The sequence below is a fragment of the Cyprinodon tularosa genome, unplaced genomic scaffold (genome assembly GCF_016077235.1).
Source record: "Cyprinodon tularosa strain WSP-4 unplaced genomic scaffold, ASM1607723v1 ctg34, whole genome shotgun sequence".
In the NCBI taxonomy this organism is placed as follows: Eukaryota; Metazoa; Chordata; class Actinopteri; order Cyprinodontiformes; family Cyprinodontidae; genus Cyprinodon; species Cyprinodon tularosa.
The window spans coordinates 1,761,909-1,784,439 of NW_024039052.1; the positions used below are offsets into that span (position 1 = coordinate 1,761,909).

A 22,531-nucleotide genomic window follows, 5' to 3' on the forward strand; every position below is an offset into this window, starting at 1 on the left:
ACAATAAACTCATTATTACCAAGTGCAAACAAACAAACAAACAAAAAAAAAATTAAAACAAGAAATACAAATAAGCAATGTGTTGATCAGGATTCTGCAAAGATTGCAGTTGCATTTGATCCTCTGATTGCAGGACTGTATTTTAGAGCGGAAAATTAAATGGCCTGTTAGCAACAATGAAGCCTTAGGGGGGGTCTGTTTCTTTATGTTTTGTTCCAGTCATTGGCCTGGCTATGTAGAGATTTCAGTTGGAGAATTAGGTCAGTCCTGTCAGGGTCAGTGAACATCCACTTCAGGGTATGGAACAATGGGACTACTTATAGACTTGTTTCATGCTGAAGGAATGCACAAGCAACCAATATTGACGATAACTGTTGAATTATAATATCAACCTTTTGTATCATTTCATTTGCCATCTCTTATCCTACCTGGCTTGTGGAAGTCCATAGCTGGTTCCTACACCTACACGAGGAAGACAATAGACCACTTTTTTTACTGTGGCCTGGTCGGGAAAGTTGAACATAACGGAGGCTGCAAACAGAAAAATTACCATCAAACAAATGGGGAAAAAAATAATAAAAACAAACTTTAAATGTTTTATGTACTACTCTGCTTACTTCTGTTAGCCATGAAGACCTCCATGGCAGTGTTCTGTAGAAGGAAACGTCTGGAAAAAACAGCCCGGATCTCACTGAACATCCACTTCCCATGCAAGCCATCAGTATACATCAACACCTGGGGGGGTGAGACAGATGAAAGTAAAAGTAAATATAGCTGCATTGCGAAAAATATATTTGATGAAACCTTTCATACAAAAAGGTAAAAAACTATATATTCTGCTGACAGTTTACCAGCATTACCAAATTAGTGCATTTAATAGTGTATAAACACAACAGATCAGAAAACGGATGAGAAAAGGAATCAGGAAAGAATTTGAACATTGTTTTGCGCAGCTTTTTCTATTTTAAAATTAAATTAGAATAGCTAAAATATACATAAAAGCTTAAACACTGCTCCTTCCCTTGCTCATTTATTTTGCTGAACAAAGGTTAACTCTTTTCTATTCAGATAATTGAAATATCTAAAGCACAATCATTATCATAACTAAGTAAATAAATAAATGTTATCATAATACACAGCAAATCCTGTATTATCGCTGATCAGGTCAATCCCTCACTGGCCAGTTTACCCCTGTTCTAAGGGCTACTTGCTCAAGGCAAGCACAATGTTTCATAGCTCAGATCATCTCAAATTGGTCTCTCGAACATGACTATGAGTTCAAATCAAAGCAATGGCCCCTGCAGTCTACAGATTCCAATATAATCCAGCAAACTGGCAGTGTTTTGGGATTAGGCCTTAACAATATGGCAAAAACTAATATAAAAACATAATTCTGAATTAAGGTCAATATGATCTAATTTCAATATTGATAAGATAAAGGCCTCAGAAAGTCTGCAGAGAATGCCCACCACAGAATCCTGTACAAACATATGACAATTTACCAAATGTATAAAGCTTGTCTAATATACCATGTTAAGATTTTTATATTTTTTGTTAATGAAACAAATAAAACTGCATGAAAACAATCTTTCAGTGACTTATGCTGTAATCAAAGGCTATTATCATCTTTTGAATGACTGTAAATGTGTTTAAAAAGTCAAATCACCCATGCTGGGTAAAACTATATTGCATTGCATATTGATATCAAATAATGGTCCATCTCTAGGTGGGATAGGCAATTTACATAACTAATGTGTAGCCCCCAAATCCACCTGAATTAAGAGTGTAATTTTAAAGGCAAAAGTGGGCCTAGCATAAGTAGAAATAAAAACCTTCTTGGCTGCTTACAATAATACATACTGTTAGTAGATATAAAGGTTGTTCATAAATTATATGCATTTAAACATCTGCGTAGTGCAGGCTTTGGTGATCAATATAGCTGTAGTTTGTAGTATTCTTATTTGAACTTAAGAAATACTCAGGCGGACAGTATAACATATCTCGAGGCCTGTTTCAACAAAAAACATGCCACTGCCAACAGATTCTTTCACACCTATCTCTTGGTTTGCACCACTCAATGCAGCAAAAAGAAACAGTCACCAAAACAGCCCTGCAGGTTAATAACACACACATGATCAATAAAGTTAGAATGTAAAAAAAAAAGAGCCAGCAACAAAGAATCCTGTCCGTTTGCAGCAACGGAGGACTAAAACAGTCCACACATAGAAAAATCAAGACAGATGTTCTGACAGGTGAGAATGACTCCCTCACACACCTTTCCACTTTCCTTCCATCTCACTGAGCAATTCTGTTCAACAGTCTGAGCTGTGAAGAAGCTTCATCAGCTCCCCAGGTAATAATCGCATATTGGTACACTTCAGAGAAAATAAATCTATGGAGAATTATACAGGAAAACAGGCATTTGAAAACCCTGCTATTTTGCCATTTTCCCCACTAAGAAATCATAGAGGGGTTGGAAATAGTCATCGTAGGTGCATGTCCACTCTGACAGATATAATGTAAAAAATAAAATAAAATCCAGAAATCGCAAAATGGGATTTTTTACGATTTATTTAGCTGCATAAAGACACCTGTCGACTCCATACAATCAGTAAGAATCCAACTACTAGCATGACCAAGACCAAAGAGCTGTCCAAAGACACTAGAGGCAAAATTGTACACCTCCACAAGGGGGGGAGGGCTATGGGTAAATTCCCAAGTAGCTTGGTGAAAAAAGCTCCACTGTTGGAGCAATCATTAGAAAATAGAAGAAGCTAAACAAGACTGTAAATCTCCATTGGGCTGGGGAGCCATGCAAGATCTCACCTCGTAGGCTCTAAATGACCCTAAGAAAGATGAAAGATCAGCCCAGAACTACACGGGAGGAGCTGGTCAATGACCTGAAAAGAGCTGGGACCACCGTTTCCAAGGTTACTGTTGGTAATACAGTAACCTTGCCAGCACATGCCAAGGCCCGTCTGAAGTTTACCAATAACCATTTGGATGATCCAAAACTTTTTGGTCATAATTCCACTAACTACTACCTACTGTGAAGCATGGGGGTGGTAGTATCATGCTTTGGGGGTGTTTTTCTGCACATGGGACAGGGCGACTGTACTGAGGATGACTGGGCTTATGTATTGCAAGATATTCAGTGAGAGCATCGAAGATGGGTCGAGGCTGGGTCTTCCAATGTGACAACACTGCAAAAACAATCCAGAAAGAAGTAAAAAATGGCTTAAATTAAGTATATTTAGCCTTAATTTGAGCAGGTAAATAAGATGATTTGCCAATGGAATGAGTATTTTCACTCTTAAAATAAGATAGTTAGATAATATTTACTTGAAATAAGACGATAAAATAGTTTTTTCTTATTTTAAAAGGAAATTGTCTTGTTCCATTGGCAAAGTGTCTTACTTATCTCCTCAAATCAAGGAAAAACACACTTATTTTAAGAAAAAATAACTTATTTAGATTTATATTTTTTGCAGTGTTTAATGATCTGAAGCTCACAGCCAGGATAACCAAGGAAAGGCTCTGGAAGAAGCATATCGAGGTTCTGGCGTGGCCTAGCCAGTCTCCAGACCTAAACCCAATAGAGAATCTTTGGAGGAAGCTCAAACTCTGTTTTTCTCAGCAACTGCCCAGAAACCTGACTGATCTAGAGACGATCTGTGTGGAGGAGTGGGCCAAAATTCCTCCTGCAGTGAGTGCAAACCTAGTGAAATATTATAAGAAATGTTTGACATCTGGAATTGCAAGCAGGCTACTGCAACACATATTTACATTGATTTTCTGGGGTTCAGATACTTATTTGCAGCTGTATCATACAACTAAACTGTTAAAAAAATTATACATTGTGATATCTGGATGTTTTTTATTTTTTTTATTTTTTTAGATTATGTCCCTCACAGTGGACATGCACCTACGGTGATCATTTCAGACCCCTCCATGATTTCTAAGTGGGAGACCTTGTAAAACAGCAGTGTGTTTAAATACTTATTTTCCATTAGTGACGTTATGGTTGTCCGTATGTGCGTGTACCCACGTACAGTATTAGTTACCTTGTGGCGACAGTTTAAGGCAATTTTCCTAGGGATATGCTACATTGTGGGGACTTACAGGTACTTGATGAAAGGTTCTCTTGTAGGGTTGTCGGTTCAATCTAAGACTAAGGTGTGAATTGAGTTTAGGTTAGGGTTAGATATGTAATGGTATTGGTTAGCGTTAGGTTAAGTGTCTGGGTTTGGCCATAGAAATGACTGGAAGTCAATGCAAAGTCGCTGTTAGGATGGTAGGACATAATGTGTGTTTGTGTGTATATGTGTGACTGTAAGGTGGAGTGGGCAGGGAATGGGAATAAGCACCCAATATGGTGTGCTGGGTTAGGTCTGATGCTAATGCTCATTTAAAATAGTGACAGGCTGGAAGAGTGCAGCACAAGCTGGGCTGCCTTAATTTCTCCGTGGAATAGCTCATGCCCGACCTCCGAGCCACAGCCAAAATCTCTTGAGCTCAATTAAAATTGGATTAGGTGGAGATGCTGAATGTACAGCACAGCATCTCTGGTGCTCTTCTACTAGTAATGCCCCTGCTTGACACCTCTGCAGCCCCCTACTCAAACAGTTGTCATAGAGACAGCAGAGCCCTGAGGAGCCGGCAGGCAGAGTGGAGGAGAAACAGAGAGAGGGAGGTGATGGAGAGATGGCTATAGAGCTGCAGGCATTTTGTTGAGGGCCAGCAGCCACTCTCGAAGGGAAAGCAGGATTTTTTTCCCCCCTCTGTTTTATCTGCAGCCAGATGTTCCACACTTCTGAAAACAATGCTTTAGAGCCAGGCACACAGATGTGCAATCATTCGAAGGCCACAGTTTATTCACTCAAAACATAACAAGCTGTTTAGAGACTGAATTGTTTGTAGATGTAAAAAGTCTATTCTTCATTTTTCTCTATTTTAATCTCTGATATATTTACTGGTGGTCAAAAAAAAAAAAGAGGCTGGTATGGTCATAATTGATTTTCAGGTCTCAACAACCAATACATGATTAATATATGGGAAAACAATCCATAGTGTTTCTGCACTTTTTTTTTATTGGTATACATTTGATGTGAACAGTTTGCTGCTGTGACAAAGTACAGGCCAAAAGAGTAGCTGTCAAAAAAAGAGAGGCTAAAGAGGAGAAAAAAAACTTATTTCAAACTGCCCAGATCAAAAAAGAATGTCATAACAACAAAGCTTTGCTCTAAACTAACACGTGCAGGCCCCTGTAGACTTGGGGATTTGACAAAGCCCAGCCCTCATTTTTAGAGGCCCAGCTGTAAAAAATGCCATTTAATGAACCTGTCTGCTGAAGCTGTTCCCTGCCTGTCAGAGGTGTCAGGCAGTGACAAGCACTGGGGACGGCCGCCTCCAGTCACAGACAGGCCTGCCAGCTGGAGACTTCGGCCCCAATCTAATCACACCACCAGGAAGGGACTGGCGCTCTGCTCTTGGTCTGTCACGCTCAGTGCTGGGGGAGCAGGAAGAGGGTGGGTGAAGGGAATCTGGTGGTCGACAAGCGCAGCCTTTTGTTTCCACACGGGTCCCCCAATGCAGGCTCATTAGAGGACACCAGCGCATGCGCTGTGCCGCCAGCTGCAGGAGGATTCACCTCTCTTTATTATAAGAGCCGAAACACAATTTAACACCTCCATCCTCTCTTTCAGTCATTTAGCTTCTTCTTACATCACTGATTTAATGTACTGGTTCGATTTCTGAGCTTTAGAGATGAGAAATGAATGCTGTGACAGACGAGAAGAGGGCAAGCAAAGGTGACAGCAGTGTTTAGGTTTGAACTCATAAAATAATGTGCAGATGCTCAGATTGAGGACAATATGTTTATAAGCCACAGGGTGCCACATCATGCATGGAAATAGATTCTAATCATATTTGATTTCCAAAAAGCTTTTACCACCATATTGACTGAGACACAATGACAGATGTTATTAATAAATCTAACGAAGCTAAACCTAAAACCTGATGCAATTTTCTTCCATATGGAAAGATGCAATTCCCCTTCACTGCACTGATACTAAAATAGGAAAATAATATAATTCAGTGAGACCTCCAAGTCAGCATGACTGATATGTTTATATGAGTGTGGGGCACACTGACAACCTGGTATCACAGCACCTCTGCAGCATTCTTCTCAGATTTGTCTAATAGGCTTCCACTATAAAGCCCTACAACTGCACAGTCCCAGGCGGCCATAGGAGAGCAGTAGAGAAGGAGAATAAGGGGAGGATATGGAGGGCCGTTTCATTTTGAGTGATATGAGTACTCCCTCAGGACCCAGTGGGATGGATTTCACACATGGCAATTTGGGGGATCAGCACACACTGCATATACTGTATTCAATGGCTGACCCCCGGCAATATGGGCCAAATCTGTGAAGAGGTTGAGCAATCAGGAAAATAATAAAGCCTGGTAACACAGAGGAGCATAACTGAGTTAAGTGGAAGAACAATGAAGCCACAGAGGTGAGAAATATCATAAATATCTGTTGAATAAGGATCCAAAGGGTTAGATTATCTCTGTGCCTCTTTTCACTCAAATATTTAAGCACACATTTTTTTATCTAAGGTGTACGTAGTGTAAATAATGTATGTATTTCTGCAGATTTCTTTACAATACAGTTATGAAGCAGAGCACATCAACCATGTTCTAAAGACTTTAGAAGAGCTTCCTGCACGTCATAAAACAGATTTAAACAACACTTCTAGTTTCGAAATGACTTAATAGCTTAGCACCAAAACCTATCAACCGTTCAAACTAATGGGGGCTTCCAGTTTAAGTCGACTTGGACTCTGTAGAACTAAACATGGAAAGAGGGAGCATTCAGTTCTCATGCTCCACTAATCTGGAAGAAACTTTCAGAAGATGCTGTAAATATTGGAACCTTGAGTTCCTTTAAATCAAGGACAAAAAATGATTCATTTAGATTTAACTTTGACTGCTCTATTTAAGCTGTTAACTAAAGCAATCATGGTCAGAGGAGACAAAGCTTAACTAAAACAGAATTAAATTCAATGTGTACCGAAACCTTTCTTTCTTATGACACTACAATATATTGTCTTGTTGCTGAAGTGTGCTATAAAAATAAATATGCCTTGCCTTGCCTTACCTAGGTTAGTGGTTTCCACTCGAAATCTAATTTGGTTGCTATGTAATTAGAGCATAAAGAGTGCAATATAAAAAATAACAAATAAAAAAAAAAACAGTATTCTGTTCCATATAACAGTATGCTGTTTTCTTATTACATTGCACAGGTTAGAAAGGCTAGCTTGATTAGAAAAATGACAACTTTTTTTCTGATATTAACTTTTAAGTGTCAATGGGTGGTGTATATGTACATAATTACGGGTTTTTCGACGTCTCAAGTTTCTAATCAGTTCTAAACAAATGTTTTACAGTAAAACTCTCTTTTTACAAGTCTTATAACTTGCATTTATCAATTTTGGCTGCATGGGCCTGTACTGTAACTCCAAATCAAAGGTCAACCTGCAATAGTCAATCTTAGATGTAATTACCTTATAAGTAGTTAGTACCATGATTTAGCTCGAGAAACACTGAACACAGTCTAAATACCATCAGCAGTAATTATGACATAGACTGAGAACCAGGTACCTAAATATAAAATCCCTGTCATGCTGTTTAATTCCAGTCTTGTGTGATATAGGTAGATATAATGCATTAGCAGTATAATTTTCCTATCACCTCCCTAAACATTTAAAACTGTGCAAAACCTTTTTTTTTTTTCTTCAAAGGATTCATAAACATTTATTTACTTTAGCATGCCAGATCCTTGAATGTAAAAGCTCATTACTAAAGCTCATTTCTGTTTATTGGGACTAGTAAATCTATGCCCCAGGGACACTAATTGGTCTAATTGGTCAGCTGATTATTACATGTGAATTAATCAGAAGGGGAAATCATAACAAAGGTAATATATCCCATCCAAAAGCTGAATTCCACATCCTTGATCCCAATACCCCTCCATTATTCACAAACTGAGCACAATTAAAGGGACACATTCTTTAAAAAGGTGATAGTGGGCTGTGTTTTTCCAAATCTCTTTCATGTTCTTATTTTTAGACTACTTTAAAATTTCCTCAATAGAGCAGTTTATATGAAGAGGCAGACAGTAGCGTTTTAAAATATTATAATAAAACACACTTTTGTTTACAAAGAGAGAATTAGACAATGCATAATGTTTTACAACGACAAAGTTATATCTAGTTATAATTTCAAGAATATATTCCTTTAAAAAAGAACAGAGTTAATCTTTTATTTTATAAGACTTCAGGTGTGCCCACACACTGTGAAATGAAACTAATACATAAACGTTAGAATGACAAAGCCATGCAGAGAAAAATCTTAACTGTGTGACCAAAGAGTTGCCCAAATCTGCAGTTTTATTTACACTTTAATCCTTTTACACCCTGCAAAGATTTATAATGGATGCCTAAACATCAAAGCTTTTTCTCATCTGATTCACACTTAATGTGACAACTGTTGTGATGTGTAGAAATGAAAATATGTAAAAGATTTCCCCAGATTTCCACTTGGTTCTTCTCTGAAGGGCCCGTATCTCAACTTCAATAATGTAGCAGGCTTCTAATGCAGGTATTGGAGGAAAACAAGATACAGATTTGCATAATCAGTGTCACTATATATTTGGGTGGTAGCTGGAGTGTGGCAAGATGACACAGCTTGAGTGCACTGGAAAGACCAATGGGATAAAGGAGATGAATATGCATTAAATATACTGACAGTTCACTGCCCCAAATGTCCAGCCAGGTTTGTCAATAACATATATCAGGGATAGTATTTCACGCACATTAGCAAACCCTGCAGCTCTGTCCTCAAAGCTGCCATGCTAGGACAGGTGGGAGGAGCGGTCTTAATATGCAATCACCTTTAAAAGAATAAAGGTTCTGTGTAAGTATGAATTTTAAGTCCTAAAATATGCAGAAAGAAAATCCAAATAAGACTTAAACTTAACTTTCTTGTTGATATAAAATCCGACGTAAGGTTGTCCGATTTAACAAGAAGAAATCTTAGAAATAAAGCAATAAATAACTTTATAAATACTATAAAACCAGCCTATGAAATTGCACTAGGGTAATTCAGGGGCTTTTTACAACAGGATGTAAATAAGTATACCATTTCTAGCATATTTATGCACTGCATTTGCACTATAGATAAATGCTTTTTATAATACTACATATATAACTACATAAAATATTTGCAAAAGTCACAGTTACAAAAGTTTCATTAAATAAACTAAATGAATCTTAAATCATCAGACAGGATAACCAAACCAAGGGTGACCGGACCCTGTCCCTGTCCGTGTCCAGGTAGGGTAGGGTAATTCCTAAATATCCCTAACTGATACATAGGAGGATTTTTCTGCAGCTTCACTATGTTTCTGGTGGCTCTTCTTTCCTCCTTCCCACAAATATCAGGGAGCCTAAATGGCATTGCATGGACTGCCCTTGTGAAGAAAAACAAAACAAAACTGAATTAAAAGTATCAACTATTCAATATTGTGTCACATTATAATTCCAATCTTTAGTGTATTTTATTGGATTTCACATTAAAGACCCACATGATGGGACATAATAGTAAAATGGAAGTGAGATTCTACATGTTCAAGATTTTAAAGGTTTAAAAATGCAAATCTCATAAGTTTAGCATGCATTTGTGTTAATTTCTTTCTATCCTGTTAACCCTGTAATAAAACGTTAATGCAACCAAATGCTCTCATAATTCAGTTAATTAGTAAACACAGTCCACCAGTTGTAATATAAAATCAGTATGAACATAGATATTATGTGAAGGCTTTAGAGATTTGTTTGATCATTTTAGTAAAAAACAACAATGATGATGGAAAGGCTTTTAGCTCTAGTTGCAAAATAGTGTCTGAAACTTTGGGAATCTCATGGAACATCATTTAATTGGTCATCAAAAAAGTAAAAAAGAAACAGAAAAAAACATTTAACCTACTATTATTACTATGACAAACTCTGACGAACTAAGCAGCCACAGGGGCCATGCCTCTGGAGGAGCTGCAGAGATCCAAAGCTTCTGGGGCAGAATTTCTACACAGGATAGGTTTCAGTCATGCAAAGACTCTTAAGAATAAAGGTAGCACTTAGTGATGTAAATTTAGGGAAAATCACAGATTTTTAATTTTTTCTTTTTATTCAAAGACCTTTCTTTTTTTTCTAAGCCTAAGAGGGGCTGCTAAGGTGAGGAAATGCAGAGGATATTAAAAGGACTTTTAGAGTGTCTTGAATAGAGCAGATGGTACAAAGGAGAAGGCATTTTGGCTGCTCCAGCACCTACAAAGTGGAATAAATGAATACATGAACACCTTTAAAATTCACAAAATTATTAATTTGGAGAAAAGATTAACTTAAACATTCACATAGGAGGAAATTTATTAGTTTCAGCAGCCGAATGCGTTAAAGGTGGTCCTCGTGTAATAAAATTTTATCAAGGATAAATTATAGGAACCATGCTGAAAGAAACCCTCAACAAAACTGTAAAACATAAAAAATAATGCAGTATAAAGGAAAGTTATATACATAAATACACACAGACAAGATGAAGTCCAGTAATATCTACTCTTAATGCATATAGAATGAGGGAAAAGAGCTATGAAAGTATTTGGAGTTTTGTACATGATGATACGTATCCATGAGTGGGACAGGGGCCAACAGGGGCCAGTGCCCCATTAGAACTAGTTCTTGCCCCTTTCAAGGGTCCTGTTCCAAAAAAATAGTACTAAATCAATTTATTAAGATGATATGCACCAACAGAATACACTGTAACTGACTGTTCCCTTGGACCAATTCAATCTTTTACCTTTGTAGTTTAACAATTATTTAAAAATGAAGGTGTTTCCCTTTAAGTTTCAGCCATATGAGATCAGTTTTCAATTGTTAAATCAGGGGTCTGCAACCTTGGCTTTGTGGCTAAAATAGTTACATTTGCTCAGTTACATTTAACTGTAACTTTTCAACAAATGCACTTTAAGGAGTAGTTTCACTGTATCACACATTTCACTTCACCCACTGTGATTAGGTTTACTGAATACATACATAGAAAAAAAGGACCTACAGTAAAATGCACCAGACGGAGACAAGTTTAAGTTTTGCTACAATAAGTGTTTATTATTTAAAAGCAATATTTGTTGTTTCAAAGTTCCTTTTATCTACTGAAACTTCTATGACATTGAGGTTAAGGTTAATAAACAGTAATATTTATATATTGCCATTGAAGGTATTGTACTATGATCTATCATACATATGTTGTTGACAGTAAGAATGTTTTTTTTAATCTTTTGTGTGAAAAAAAGGTTTTTGACTGAATGTTTTCTTTTTTAGTTGTTTCTTAAGTGTATGAATTACATTATTTCCGGCTTTAAAACAAAAAGAATTTGCACACACCTTTGTACTATAGTCTATCTGATAATTTAGTTTAGACGAGTAAAAAAGTTACTCAGTACTATAGTAGGATTTTTACCACATATTTTTTCACTTTTGTTTTCTATGTTTAATGGACATTTTGCCAAATCAAACCGCCTTAAAAAAGCAGCCAATCACAATGTAATGTCGACAGGTGAGGACACATTATTATGAAAAGTAAAGCAGTATTACAAACAGAATGACATGCAAACATTCGATAAGCAAATAAAAATATGATTTTCAAGCATTTTGATTTGTGACCATCATTTGATTTTGTGAAGTTTCGTCATCATGGCACACATTTCTTAATCCACTCTAAATTCTGCAATAGTTAATTTTTTCTCCGTTGATTTACAGGACCGCAAATGTCTTTGTTTTATTGTTTTTTGTTTTTTTGAATTCTCATATCAACCAATCATAGCTCTTAACAGACACTGTCTGGCCAATAGAAATATCCTTCAGCTTGACGCTCAAACTTGCTTTGACCTAGGAAAATAGTTACTTTTAAAATGAAATCCCACAGCAGGAATGTTTAGGCTAAGATAGGAGCTCTCTGAGAGGGTAGAATACATGCACAATGACAGGAATACTTTTAGGAAACAATGTTTTGAGCTAAGCAGTAGAACTAGTCAACATATTTTTAAACATTTTAACACATTTCGTATATAAATGTGTTGCACCAGATCCCGTGATGATTTGGAAAAAAAGCTGATGAGCCAAAGAAAAGTATATCTGTCTTAAAATAAGCAATACTGTAATTCTATGGTAACTTTCTAACAAAATAAAAATAAAAATATCCTGTTTGTGTAATTTTTGTTAACTTATAGGTTTGAAAATGTTGGCCGCAACTTTAAAAACTTTTTGGTTGAAACTTTTCATCATCAATAACGGCATATTTTTGTGTAGACAAACTTTATGTATAAGATCAGACAAAGAGTTTGCTCATGTATGTTTCGCCACAAACATACATGTTAAATATGTCCCCATGATAAACAGTCTAAGGGTGCTGTCACTAAAAGGTTTGAGAGAAGGAATGTCAAGATTTAGTTTAGCGGTTTGGTTATTTATATTTTTTTTTGAAAGCCTTTCCTAATAGGATACATTTAGACACTTGTCAGCGCTAAGAGGACTGAAATCCTCCTGGCCTGAGAACTAGCTTCCCCTAGCTGCTGCTAAAACTGCCAAGCTGATCATTTTAAATCCCACATTTTTTCTTTTTTTAATGTTGTGTGTGGGTGGAATATGGGTTCAGAGCAACGGTCAGAGAAGGAGAGAATGAATGAGACGAGGATAGGGAGGCAGAAAGGAGGAGATGGCCAGAAAGAGCAAGCTGTAGAGCGAGTAGGCCTGATGAGCAATGAGCGCCTCGCTCGTCTTCAATTAATCTTGTCTTTCAACCTTTTGGTTGGGCGCCTCCTTTGGAACCAAGGTAATAATGACACCCTCATCCATTATCCTTTTTATCCCCGTTATTCAGAAGGAATTGCCTAATAACATGTTACAGATTTGTCCTCCTTGGTATAATTCTTTGTGTCATTCGCAGTATATCATCAGGAAAACACACAGCGCCCTTTTTGCTGGACACGGTTTGAGGATTATAGTGGGTGACACTTTCGGGATGCAGCCAGAATCTGAAGCATTTCTTTTCCAGGCATAAAGTGGAATTACCCAGACTTATCTGTCACCGCCAAAAGCACAACAAGCCATTTCAGGGCCAAAGGAAAGGTGGAACAGGTTCTTATCGGCTTCTCTGAAGAGGAGGGCTTGTAAATTTATGCTAATGAGAGCCTTTTGTCATTCAGAGTCGCCCCTGTAGGCTGAACAGGGTTTGGTTAGGATGATAATCTGGTTGTTAAGTACGCTGAATATTTTTGGACTTTATCCTCATGTAATTATATAGCTAAAATAATTTTATTAATGCTAATGCCATCACCTGTGTCCTGACTGTCTGTGCCTTCCTACTCGTCCTGAAGCTTTATTTATGCTTTATGCACGTGTGTTTCAAGCTGGAAATGAGATGTGCAAACACAACATCTGCATTTTTTATACTCCATGCAGTTTATCCATTTGTACCTAATATTCTGGCCAGCTCCAGGGGCAAGTGTACATTAGAAACTGCAAGCTTATGACATCACACTACATGAGGAAGGCTTAAAAACAGCAATTTCCACCCTTTTTAAAGCCTCATCACTTCATCCATAAATACAGTAATGTCATTTCAAACAATTTCACAATCTGTGGATCTTAGTGATACATATAAAGTAAATCATATGATGTCTCTATATGTTTATATTCAGAAAACCGTCTCAAATAAGAGCTGCTGCTCATCCACCATGTTTTTCCACGAAGAGCTGTCTGCGTACAGTTACAAATTTTCCTCAGTACCTGATTCCGTCCGCATGGATGACCTCGGAGGAGTGTGGAAACTAAAATGGCATCATTTAGCCTTGTGGATGCTCTAACCATAAATCAAGCTTTAGTGTCATACATCTAATGAAAGACTTAGGTGCAGGTAATGAAACAGAGTTCCATATTCTATGTTGTGAGTCATCTTCTATATTTGCCATTAATCTAAAAAATGGCAACCAGATGAAATGCCATTTGACAAAAAGTTGGAATATTATAGGACAGCTAAAAGAAAAGGTGGACAAGAAAGGAAAAAAAATAACTAACTGAATTGGTGTAGGAGCAATCGTTACAGTGCTTTTGAGGTCTTTCTTGTAGTCCAGTGGGACTTCAAGGCCTCTTGTGTTGCTGCCAAATCCAGCAGCTTCACACAAGCTGCTTGGCGTGCTGTAATTTGACTAATTACACTGGATTAGAGCACATTAATGCAAGCTGTTTTCTCCAGGGTCACTGACCCAACCAGTATGTCGGGTAGTAATTTCCACAATGGTAATATCAAAGAACCCACAAAGAAAGGATTTCCAGGTACATATTTTTAGTAGCATATATGAAACTAATATAAAGATTTCCATATACGGTACTACCAGTGTGCAAAAAAATTTGTAAAAAGATTTAGCACAGTATTGTTACAATTGAAAATTGGAACTGTAAAACAACAAAGCTGTATAGACCTTTAGACACAAGACCTGCTGTCGTTATCTGACTTTGCCTTGCAAAATAATGACCTAGAAGTTGAGGGAAGGGCTAAACAGTTTTTTAGACTCTTATTTTGAAGCAAGGAAGGAAGTGGATATCGATTTACCTTATTTGGAAGACAGGGCTGATAAATCAAGATTGTTTGTTGGACTTACTGCAAACATTCAGCTACACTCTATTTGGAGTTACCAGAGCTGAATAAGAAGGCGTTGAAATGTATTCAGAAAAATGGAGGGAAAGTCTTGTTTTCTCCGATTTAAGGCTATTTTGTGTCATACCTGGATGAGTTTGCACAGGCATTCAGGTACAAAATCACTTGATTAGGGCTCAAAATTTTGATTACAAGAATTTTAAATTTTCTGTAGGAATAAATACAACAGTATAAACCCATGATGAAAATTATAAATTATGTTAGCTGCTGATCAATGTTAAATTAGCATCTTGTTCCTACTGTGGCCAATCTGAGGGGCGATCTGAAGACATTAAACAATTTCTATCAAAAATGTAACTATAACACCTAATTAAAAATAACTAGATTATGATGGATTTTTATACCTTCTTGAAGTTTAGAAAGTTTAGATTTAGGGAAGCTAAAAACAAAGCAGTACATAAGGCAAAATTAACTTCTTATACACAGATATATTTTCTAACAAAATGTTTTTGGTTTGTGAAATATCTGCTTATAAGAGGTGAAATGAGCCATAGTATGTGTGTGTTTTAGCAAAGGCACTCTCCCAATGGCTCAAAATGAAATTTAATGTAGCACAATAGAGAGGCAGATTCAGTGTTTGTATGCATTCCTTTGCCTTGAACACAGTGCAACAATAGTCCTAAACCAAGCATTATAAAGACAGAATACCAAAGAGGCTTAATGCCTTAGTTTCATGAAACATTTAAGCAAAAGTTCCAAAGGCTAAAGATGATAAAAGAAGGTAAGCCTGAAATAGGGGCTTCTGGGATCCAGAGCCCTTATTGTACAGAAGTCACATCAAATTAATACTGAGGGCCATTTGCAGCCTTTCTTCTCTTAAGCTTTTCAGAACGGATTAAGCTATGAAAACTCAGAAATTACTAAAGTACCTATTAGGCATTATGCTGAGCCTTTCTTCTCTTTCTCTTTGAAAATCATTGAACATGCTTCACATCACTGGTAGCATAATTCATGTTGTTTCTATACTTTAAAGAGTGCCAATCTAAGAAATATATTCTGCAAGAGGCATCTTATTAGCATTGCAAGGATACATTTATCACAATAAAAACTAAAATGTTTTATCTTGTGATGGTATGCTTACACACAAGTGAAGGTGCTTCGTTAACCAGAGCTGTTTTCCTCCCTCAATGCCTCCTTTACGAAATGCAGGGGCAGGTTAATTATAATTATGGTTCCTAACAGGATTCAAGAGGGCCAAAACGATAGCACTTAAGAAGCAGGTCGTGTGGAGTTAAATGGCTGTCAGATGCTCAAAGCGAAGCAGCATGTGAACAAACTCACAAAAGCTTCACAGGTCCCCTTCTAGGACCCTCCTTCCCACTTTCCTTTAACAGCATGATTAAGGATCAGATAAAGCTTTTGTGAATGTTTACACACATTCAGCTTTAAAGGCACTTTACCCTGTTTCACACACACAAAAAAACTTCTGATGACTTAAAAAAAAACTTTCACCAAATAAATGATTTAATTAGGGAAAGTATCACTGTCTTTTTTAAATAGGATCATGCAGGAGATGTAAATGATTCAGGGGTTAGAAATCAGGTAATAGCTGCCACCTGAGAAACCACTATTCAGTGTCAGATAATCCTGAAGCCAGTCTTCGGTATTTACAGGAAGAAATCTGCCGTTCTCAAACACATTCAGACACTTAACAGGGCACAAGAGTCCCCAATAGATTTTGAAGTGCACAACCCTTCCATCTGGAGCTTTTAGGACATTGAACCCCATAATTTCCCCAGTTGCACTCCTAAAGAAACCAACCTAGAGCGTGAAGTCCCTATGCATGACCCTTAATAAACTGCTAATTGGATTGAAAGCAAAGGAATAGAAAATCAACATTATTCATTCAGTCCAGATTTTTTTTAAACATTCCTTCCAATAGTTTTCCAACTCAACAATAACATTCACAATCATGTCAGTGAATGCTTTTTTTTTTTCTCCAACCAAAATGCAAGCAGATTTTTCAAAGATGGGAGTGTGGACAAACCCCTTTTCACCTTTTCATTTAAGGAAAAGGAGCTATTTGATTTTCACAGGGTGCCAGTGACAAGCTGAAACAAAGCCCAGCGCCAACCATTGTAAAGCCTTTCACTGTTGTAATGGTCTTAAAATGGCTACAAGCAGGGTCCCTTTCAGTGGTGACCAAGCTGCCCAGTTCTTCTCATCCTATACAAGACAAACCGTTCTTTATGGCGGGAACTGTCATTTCAGAGGATGAGTGAATGGAGGACTAAGTTCACTTCTAACCAAAGTCTAATAGCAGTAGCATTTAAAAGTTCCAAACACATTTACACTAATTATAGAGAATAAATACTTCCATAGCACCAACAGTCATCAAGTTAATTATAAAAAGTGGCATAATGATGATAATTACAATAATATCTCATTAAGACAAGGAATAAGAGGCAGGGGAGAATTAATAGCAGACAGGTGTACAACACACTGCAATTACTGAACCTGAAATTAGTTCATTGCCTGAAGGCAAACAAAAAGGAAAGGGAAGAGTGTGCGTGTGTGCTATGGGGGCTGGTTTCAGGGATGTGAGTGGGATGGATAGAGAGAAGCTCAGTGACAAAAAAAGGAATTGAAATGAGCAAACAAAAATGTCTTAAATGTGTAAATTAGAGAGAAAAATAAGAAGGAAAAGCTGCTTTTCCCTGCAGACTGGTGCCTTAGATGAGAAGGGAGCAGCAAAACGTGATCAAGGGGAGCCATGGAGCGGTGCGGCAGGCGTCAAGATGAGCACTCAGCGAGCGAGTGGCAGCTTCTCCTTTTCCAGTCAATCATTCATTACAGAGCCAAGTACTGTGGAGGAGTGCCTCCTCTTTTTGACCTATCATATTACTGCCTCTGTAAACTCCTAATCCTCCCTTCGTTAGATGGTGTCAACAGCCGACATGCTCTCACCCCGCTGCCGAACTCCCCGCCTCGACACATCCAAAGCCCTGCCAAGACCACAGAACTGACACTAATAAAATCATTTGAAATTTAACAAGGTAGAACGGCACAACTTCATCTTTTTGCACAGTTCTTTCATCCACCTTTTGGCTTATTTTTCTTAATCATTAGAAAAATATTCAGGAAGCCCTCTTCATAATAACTTAACAACTTCCTATTTTCCTCAGCGCCAGTTTCAGGCCCAGTTCACCGAGTACCACCAGGAAAGTCATGACATTTACTCTTGAATCTTTCATCCGCTGACCTGGGAGGCCTGTTTTATGTGCCTCCGGGCTGTTCATGAGCAGCAGAATGCCTGGAGGCAGGAAGCTCAGCATCAGCACTTCTTGGCCCATCATGACTCTTTCATGTAGACCCCATCTCCTGAAATTCTTTTATAGAGCCCAGTGAAATGACAACTATAATGAGTCCAACAGATGAAAGAGCAGCAGGACAAAACATTCAGATGCCTCTCTAACAAACACTGTGGTGCAACAGTCTGGCGCTCACAGTGTGAACATTTTATGGAAGTAAACAAAACAAGTGGATTTTGAGTAGAGGAGCCTAAAGAAGCATATTTATTTTAGTAAAACTTTAAAAAGTAGATTTGGAAAGGTTGAACAAAATACACAGAAAAAAAAGATTTCAGAATTCCTGTTTTTGTTTCACACACGGGGAGGGTCTGATTTAGATTTTGTCGTTCTGGTAACTTCTTTATTTAGTAGCATCAATCATAGCTATGGTCATTATGTTTCTGAGTTTTTAGAGTTTGACACTGAGCAGTTTGCCATAGAACTGTGAAAATCTTGCCCCTCCAAGCGAACATTTTATGAATACTTTCACAACCAACACTAAAGTTGTTTTTTTTCTATTTTTAGTCTACTGCAATAAATATGGCTCTAATAAGATGACTATATAATATGATATTATATACGCAGATTATAGAAATAATTCCCTAAGATATTTTGGTTTGATGAGGGATCTGTAGTATTTCATGGGAGTCAACAGGTCCAAACAGATTCAGAAGCAAGATAAATGTAAAATGTTTTTTGTTTTTTTTACCAAAATATAGATATTTTGGCATTTTTCAGTGTCCTAAGACATTATAATTAATTTGCAGCAGTTTCAAAATATATAAAATCATTTATTTTCAGAAAGGAAGTAGGAAGAGATAACTCCTAAAGGTGTAAACACAAATTGGAGATGTAAGTTGGTGAAATTGATTTCGAGTAATCTCTCCTATCGACTGTATTTTTTTGTCCACAGTAAGAAATACAGAACAAATACATGTATATGAAAGTTTTGCTTAAAAATTCTTTTGTTTAATTATGGGTCATATTCCATCATATTTCATGAAGTTGAAGCAAGAAGCAACATTGAAATCCAAGAGTAAGAAATGGGGGTTCAAATTAGCAAAAGGTCAAACTGACCTGGAGCATGACAGATTTCTTGTGTTTTTAAGACCTTAACTGGAATAAATTGTACTGAACGTCTGCATGATGGGCCTGGGTATAACCAACCAGTGAGGAGTTTGTTTGTTCTCCTTGAAGATGGTGGTGGTCTGGGGCCCTCCATCAGTTAAACACAAGGTGTGCAATGTGATGGACTGGGAACCTGTTAAGGGTGTACTCCATTTCTCACCCACTTACCACTGGCAATACAACCTCACATCATATCGGCAGGACATTAGCAGGGACAGAAAATACATGAATGCATAAAAAACAGTCTGAAAAATCAAAAATGATAAATATCTAAGAAATGCTTTTTTATAGGGTCAGACTTTTAGCTGACTGATACCAGAGCAGTGATTTAAAATAGGATCTCTAATCTAAAAAAAACATTATTGGGTAACAATTACGTCCCTCTGGATGCAGGTACAGTACCCTCTTCCTAAGTGTAGCATAAATGTCTACTAACATTTTCAGTTCCTACAGTCATAACCTTTCTTAATATTTTTTAAAATAATCTGATGTGGTTTTTTTTATCTTATCTTTGAACAGTATTCTTATGTCTGTGCTGACAGTGTTTCTATACCTACTTTGCTACACAATAACTGCCCTCTTTTGGGATAATAAACACAATGGATTAAATGATTGAACTGTTCTAAGTTGTTTAATTGTCAAAACAGAACTTCTGATATAAAGCTATTGGATTTGTTTTTATACCCTAATAATATGCAGCACTTTCTTTTGCCATCAGACTTACCTAATGTATCTTATATTAACGGGAACATACATGTTAATGATAATTACCATATAAAATAAGCAATCGGCATCATTTCCCACATGTACTACTTTTTAGGCAAGAATGACGGAAATGAGGTGGGCTTGATATGACTGTGACACTTTCCCCACAATGTGCGGCTCTGCTACTAACGGGCTAATATTCAGCACAGCTCACCACAAGCAGAACTAATGAAAGTAGACAAAATGTCTCTGCTGCCATCTTTGTCCCGCATCCGCTCAGGGTGAGCTTTCCTCTTTCCCTCCTCTCCTTTTCACCTCCCTTCTTTTGAAAGGAGGGTGACAGCAGCATAAAATGGTGGCAAGCAAATGTGGCTTCCATGTGACAGCAGTAGTGGGGGAGACAAGCCAGACTGTGGCCAACCCAATCAGCTGTGTATGTCTGTTGCTTTGAACAAGTTGGATGGTCGCCATGGGAAGAACAGGGCAAAGTTTAGGAGAAACTGGTAGTTACAAACAAAAACAGCTCACTATCAAATGGAAAACAAATTCACTAAGCTGCTGAAAAACTGCTAGTCTTTAAATATAGGTCAAACATGGTCTATATGGAGATTTATTGATAGCTGACTAGGAATTTGGCTGGTATTTTAAAATGGTATGAAATATTTTTTTTAAAACAAGCAACTACTATCAACTAACAACGATAATCCCTTCTAGAAGTTTTAACTTAGGACACAACAGACCACACAAGACCTGAAATATATAAGAAAAAAAAAGGTCAAAGTAAAATAACAACCTTTCTCAAGGTTAGAAAAAAAAAGGAACAGCTCCATTCGTCTAACAATTAAGGGTTAAGCCATTCAGGGCATTATTAGTTAACCCTAAGCTCAGACGATGATGAAGAAGGGGCGTAAATCACAGAGTGAAACAAGACAGACTCCAGCGATTCATTAATGGAAATGATCTGTCAATATGCTGGAGTCAATTCACACGTGTCAGCTGGGCTCAGCTCACAATGGGCCAGCCAACTTATGAACTCCCCGCACCACTCCAGCGAGTCCATAAAACAACTGGCAACGCCGTTGGGGAGCACCCTGAGACACCACCCCTTTGCAAAGACCACCAGATGACACAGATGGGGCAAAACCAAACAAAGACGAGACTCCCTTTGTACAGAGAGGAACCCCTTTCAAAAGCCATTCATGCAACAAATTGGGGAGAGCTGGCCATGAGGCACTGCCTTTGCTCTTTTATTAGCATGAACCTTACGTCACAGTAAGTGAAATCAGATTTATTGCTTTTGTTGCAAAGCAGTTTAATGAAACAAAGTTAACAAAAAAAAAATGTCTCTCGTCACAAAAATATGTCGTTTTCTAAAAGCTCACATACCCATTTTAAAGCTTAAAGTACATCTCACCATAGTGACAAAAGTTGTAGTTTTATAACTAGTGAGCAGACGTGAACATTGCTGAATTTTGTTTTTCTTCTATAACTCTTTGATGAAACAAACTTTCTTTTCATTTCTTTAACAAATTATTCCACAGAGTGAAGACAAAAAATAAACAAATAAAAACAATCAAGCATGTTGGATTCCTTTTTTTTTTTTTTTTTTACTGACATTTAAAGAAGCAGTGATATTCTATAGGCTGAGATACTACTGAGATGCACTGCTGACTAACTGCAGATTTAAGCAGCATCAAGCTGTTTTTGTGTCTTGCTTTGTTTTTTTCAATACATCTCTCCAGTTATGGAGGTATACTTCCATGTAGGTCAATAAAAATGTGCACACAAGCTTTTGCTTGTTAAGCGCCTTGCATTTTCTTTTCTTCTTCAGTCTCAGCTGCACTCTCACTCTGCTGCAGCAATCTACATAGAGAGACATTTGTCATCATTAGCCCTGCTCTGACAGTTGGCACCCCGGACCTCAGATCTCCAAGACTGGCAATTATGAACCCTTCATCCCTTATTTAGGCAACATCACCTACTTTTGGTGCAGGTTTTTTTTTCCAACAACATTTTATTCCTGAGCAGGCACAAATTAACAAAATCCTATTTCCTAAAATCCTATTTCCGGATCAAATCCCATGTAGGAGAGAGTTGTGTTTATCAACATATAACTTGAAATTATTTATCAGGAACAAGAGCTTTTGGAGAGGTCTTATATGAGCATCAAGGGGTCAGTGGGCAGATGATTAGAGTGCCCACTTTTGCATCATAGACACTTTGAGAATATTAAGATGAATCACTCTGCAATAGCTTAAAGGCTGGTTTAGGCATCAACATGGTGAAAATTTTGAAAATAACTTTAGTTTAAAGAAGCAAAACACAAAGCATTTCAAAGCATTAGGTAGAACAAAAGGAAGACAATGCTAAATGCTATGCTAATAGAAAAGAAGAAAGCTATTAAAGAGGGCAGAAACCTGCACCTTGATATTTTTTTTACAGATATATCTGTGTTTAAGAAGGTACTTTAAATGGCAAGTTAACCCTTTTTATGTTGTGGTGCATTCAGATATTTGCTGGATTATTATTTTTGACAAACAATACTAAACCGTAATCATGCTAAATTCATGCAAATACATGGA

General features: G+C 37.3%; 1 protein-coding gene across 1 annotated transcript in view; it reads right to left on the reverse strand.

The window, feature by feature from the left end:
* Positions 1-22,531, reverse strand: part of nbeab (neurobeachin b) — a 248,792-nt gene that overhangs the window by 49,647 nt on the left and 176,614 nt on the right. Inside the window, exons 41-42 of the mRNA XM_038294440.1 lie at positions 618-735; positions 429-531 (exon numbers count right to left, since the gene is read on the reverse strand). Of these exons, the coding sequence (XP_038150368.1) occupies positions 429-531; positions 618-735 (221 nt within the window). The remainder of the gene's footprint in view (positions 1-428; positions 532-617; positions 736-22,531) is intronic.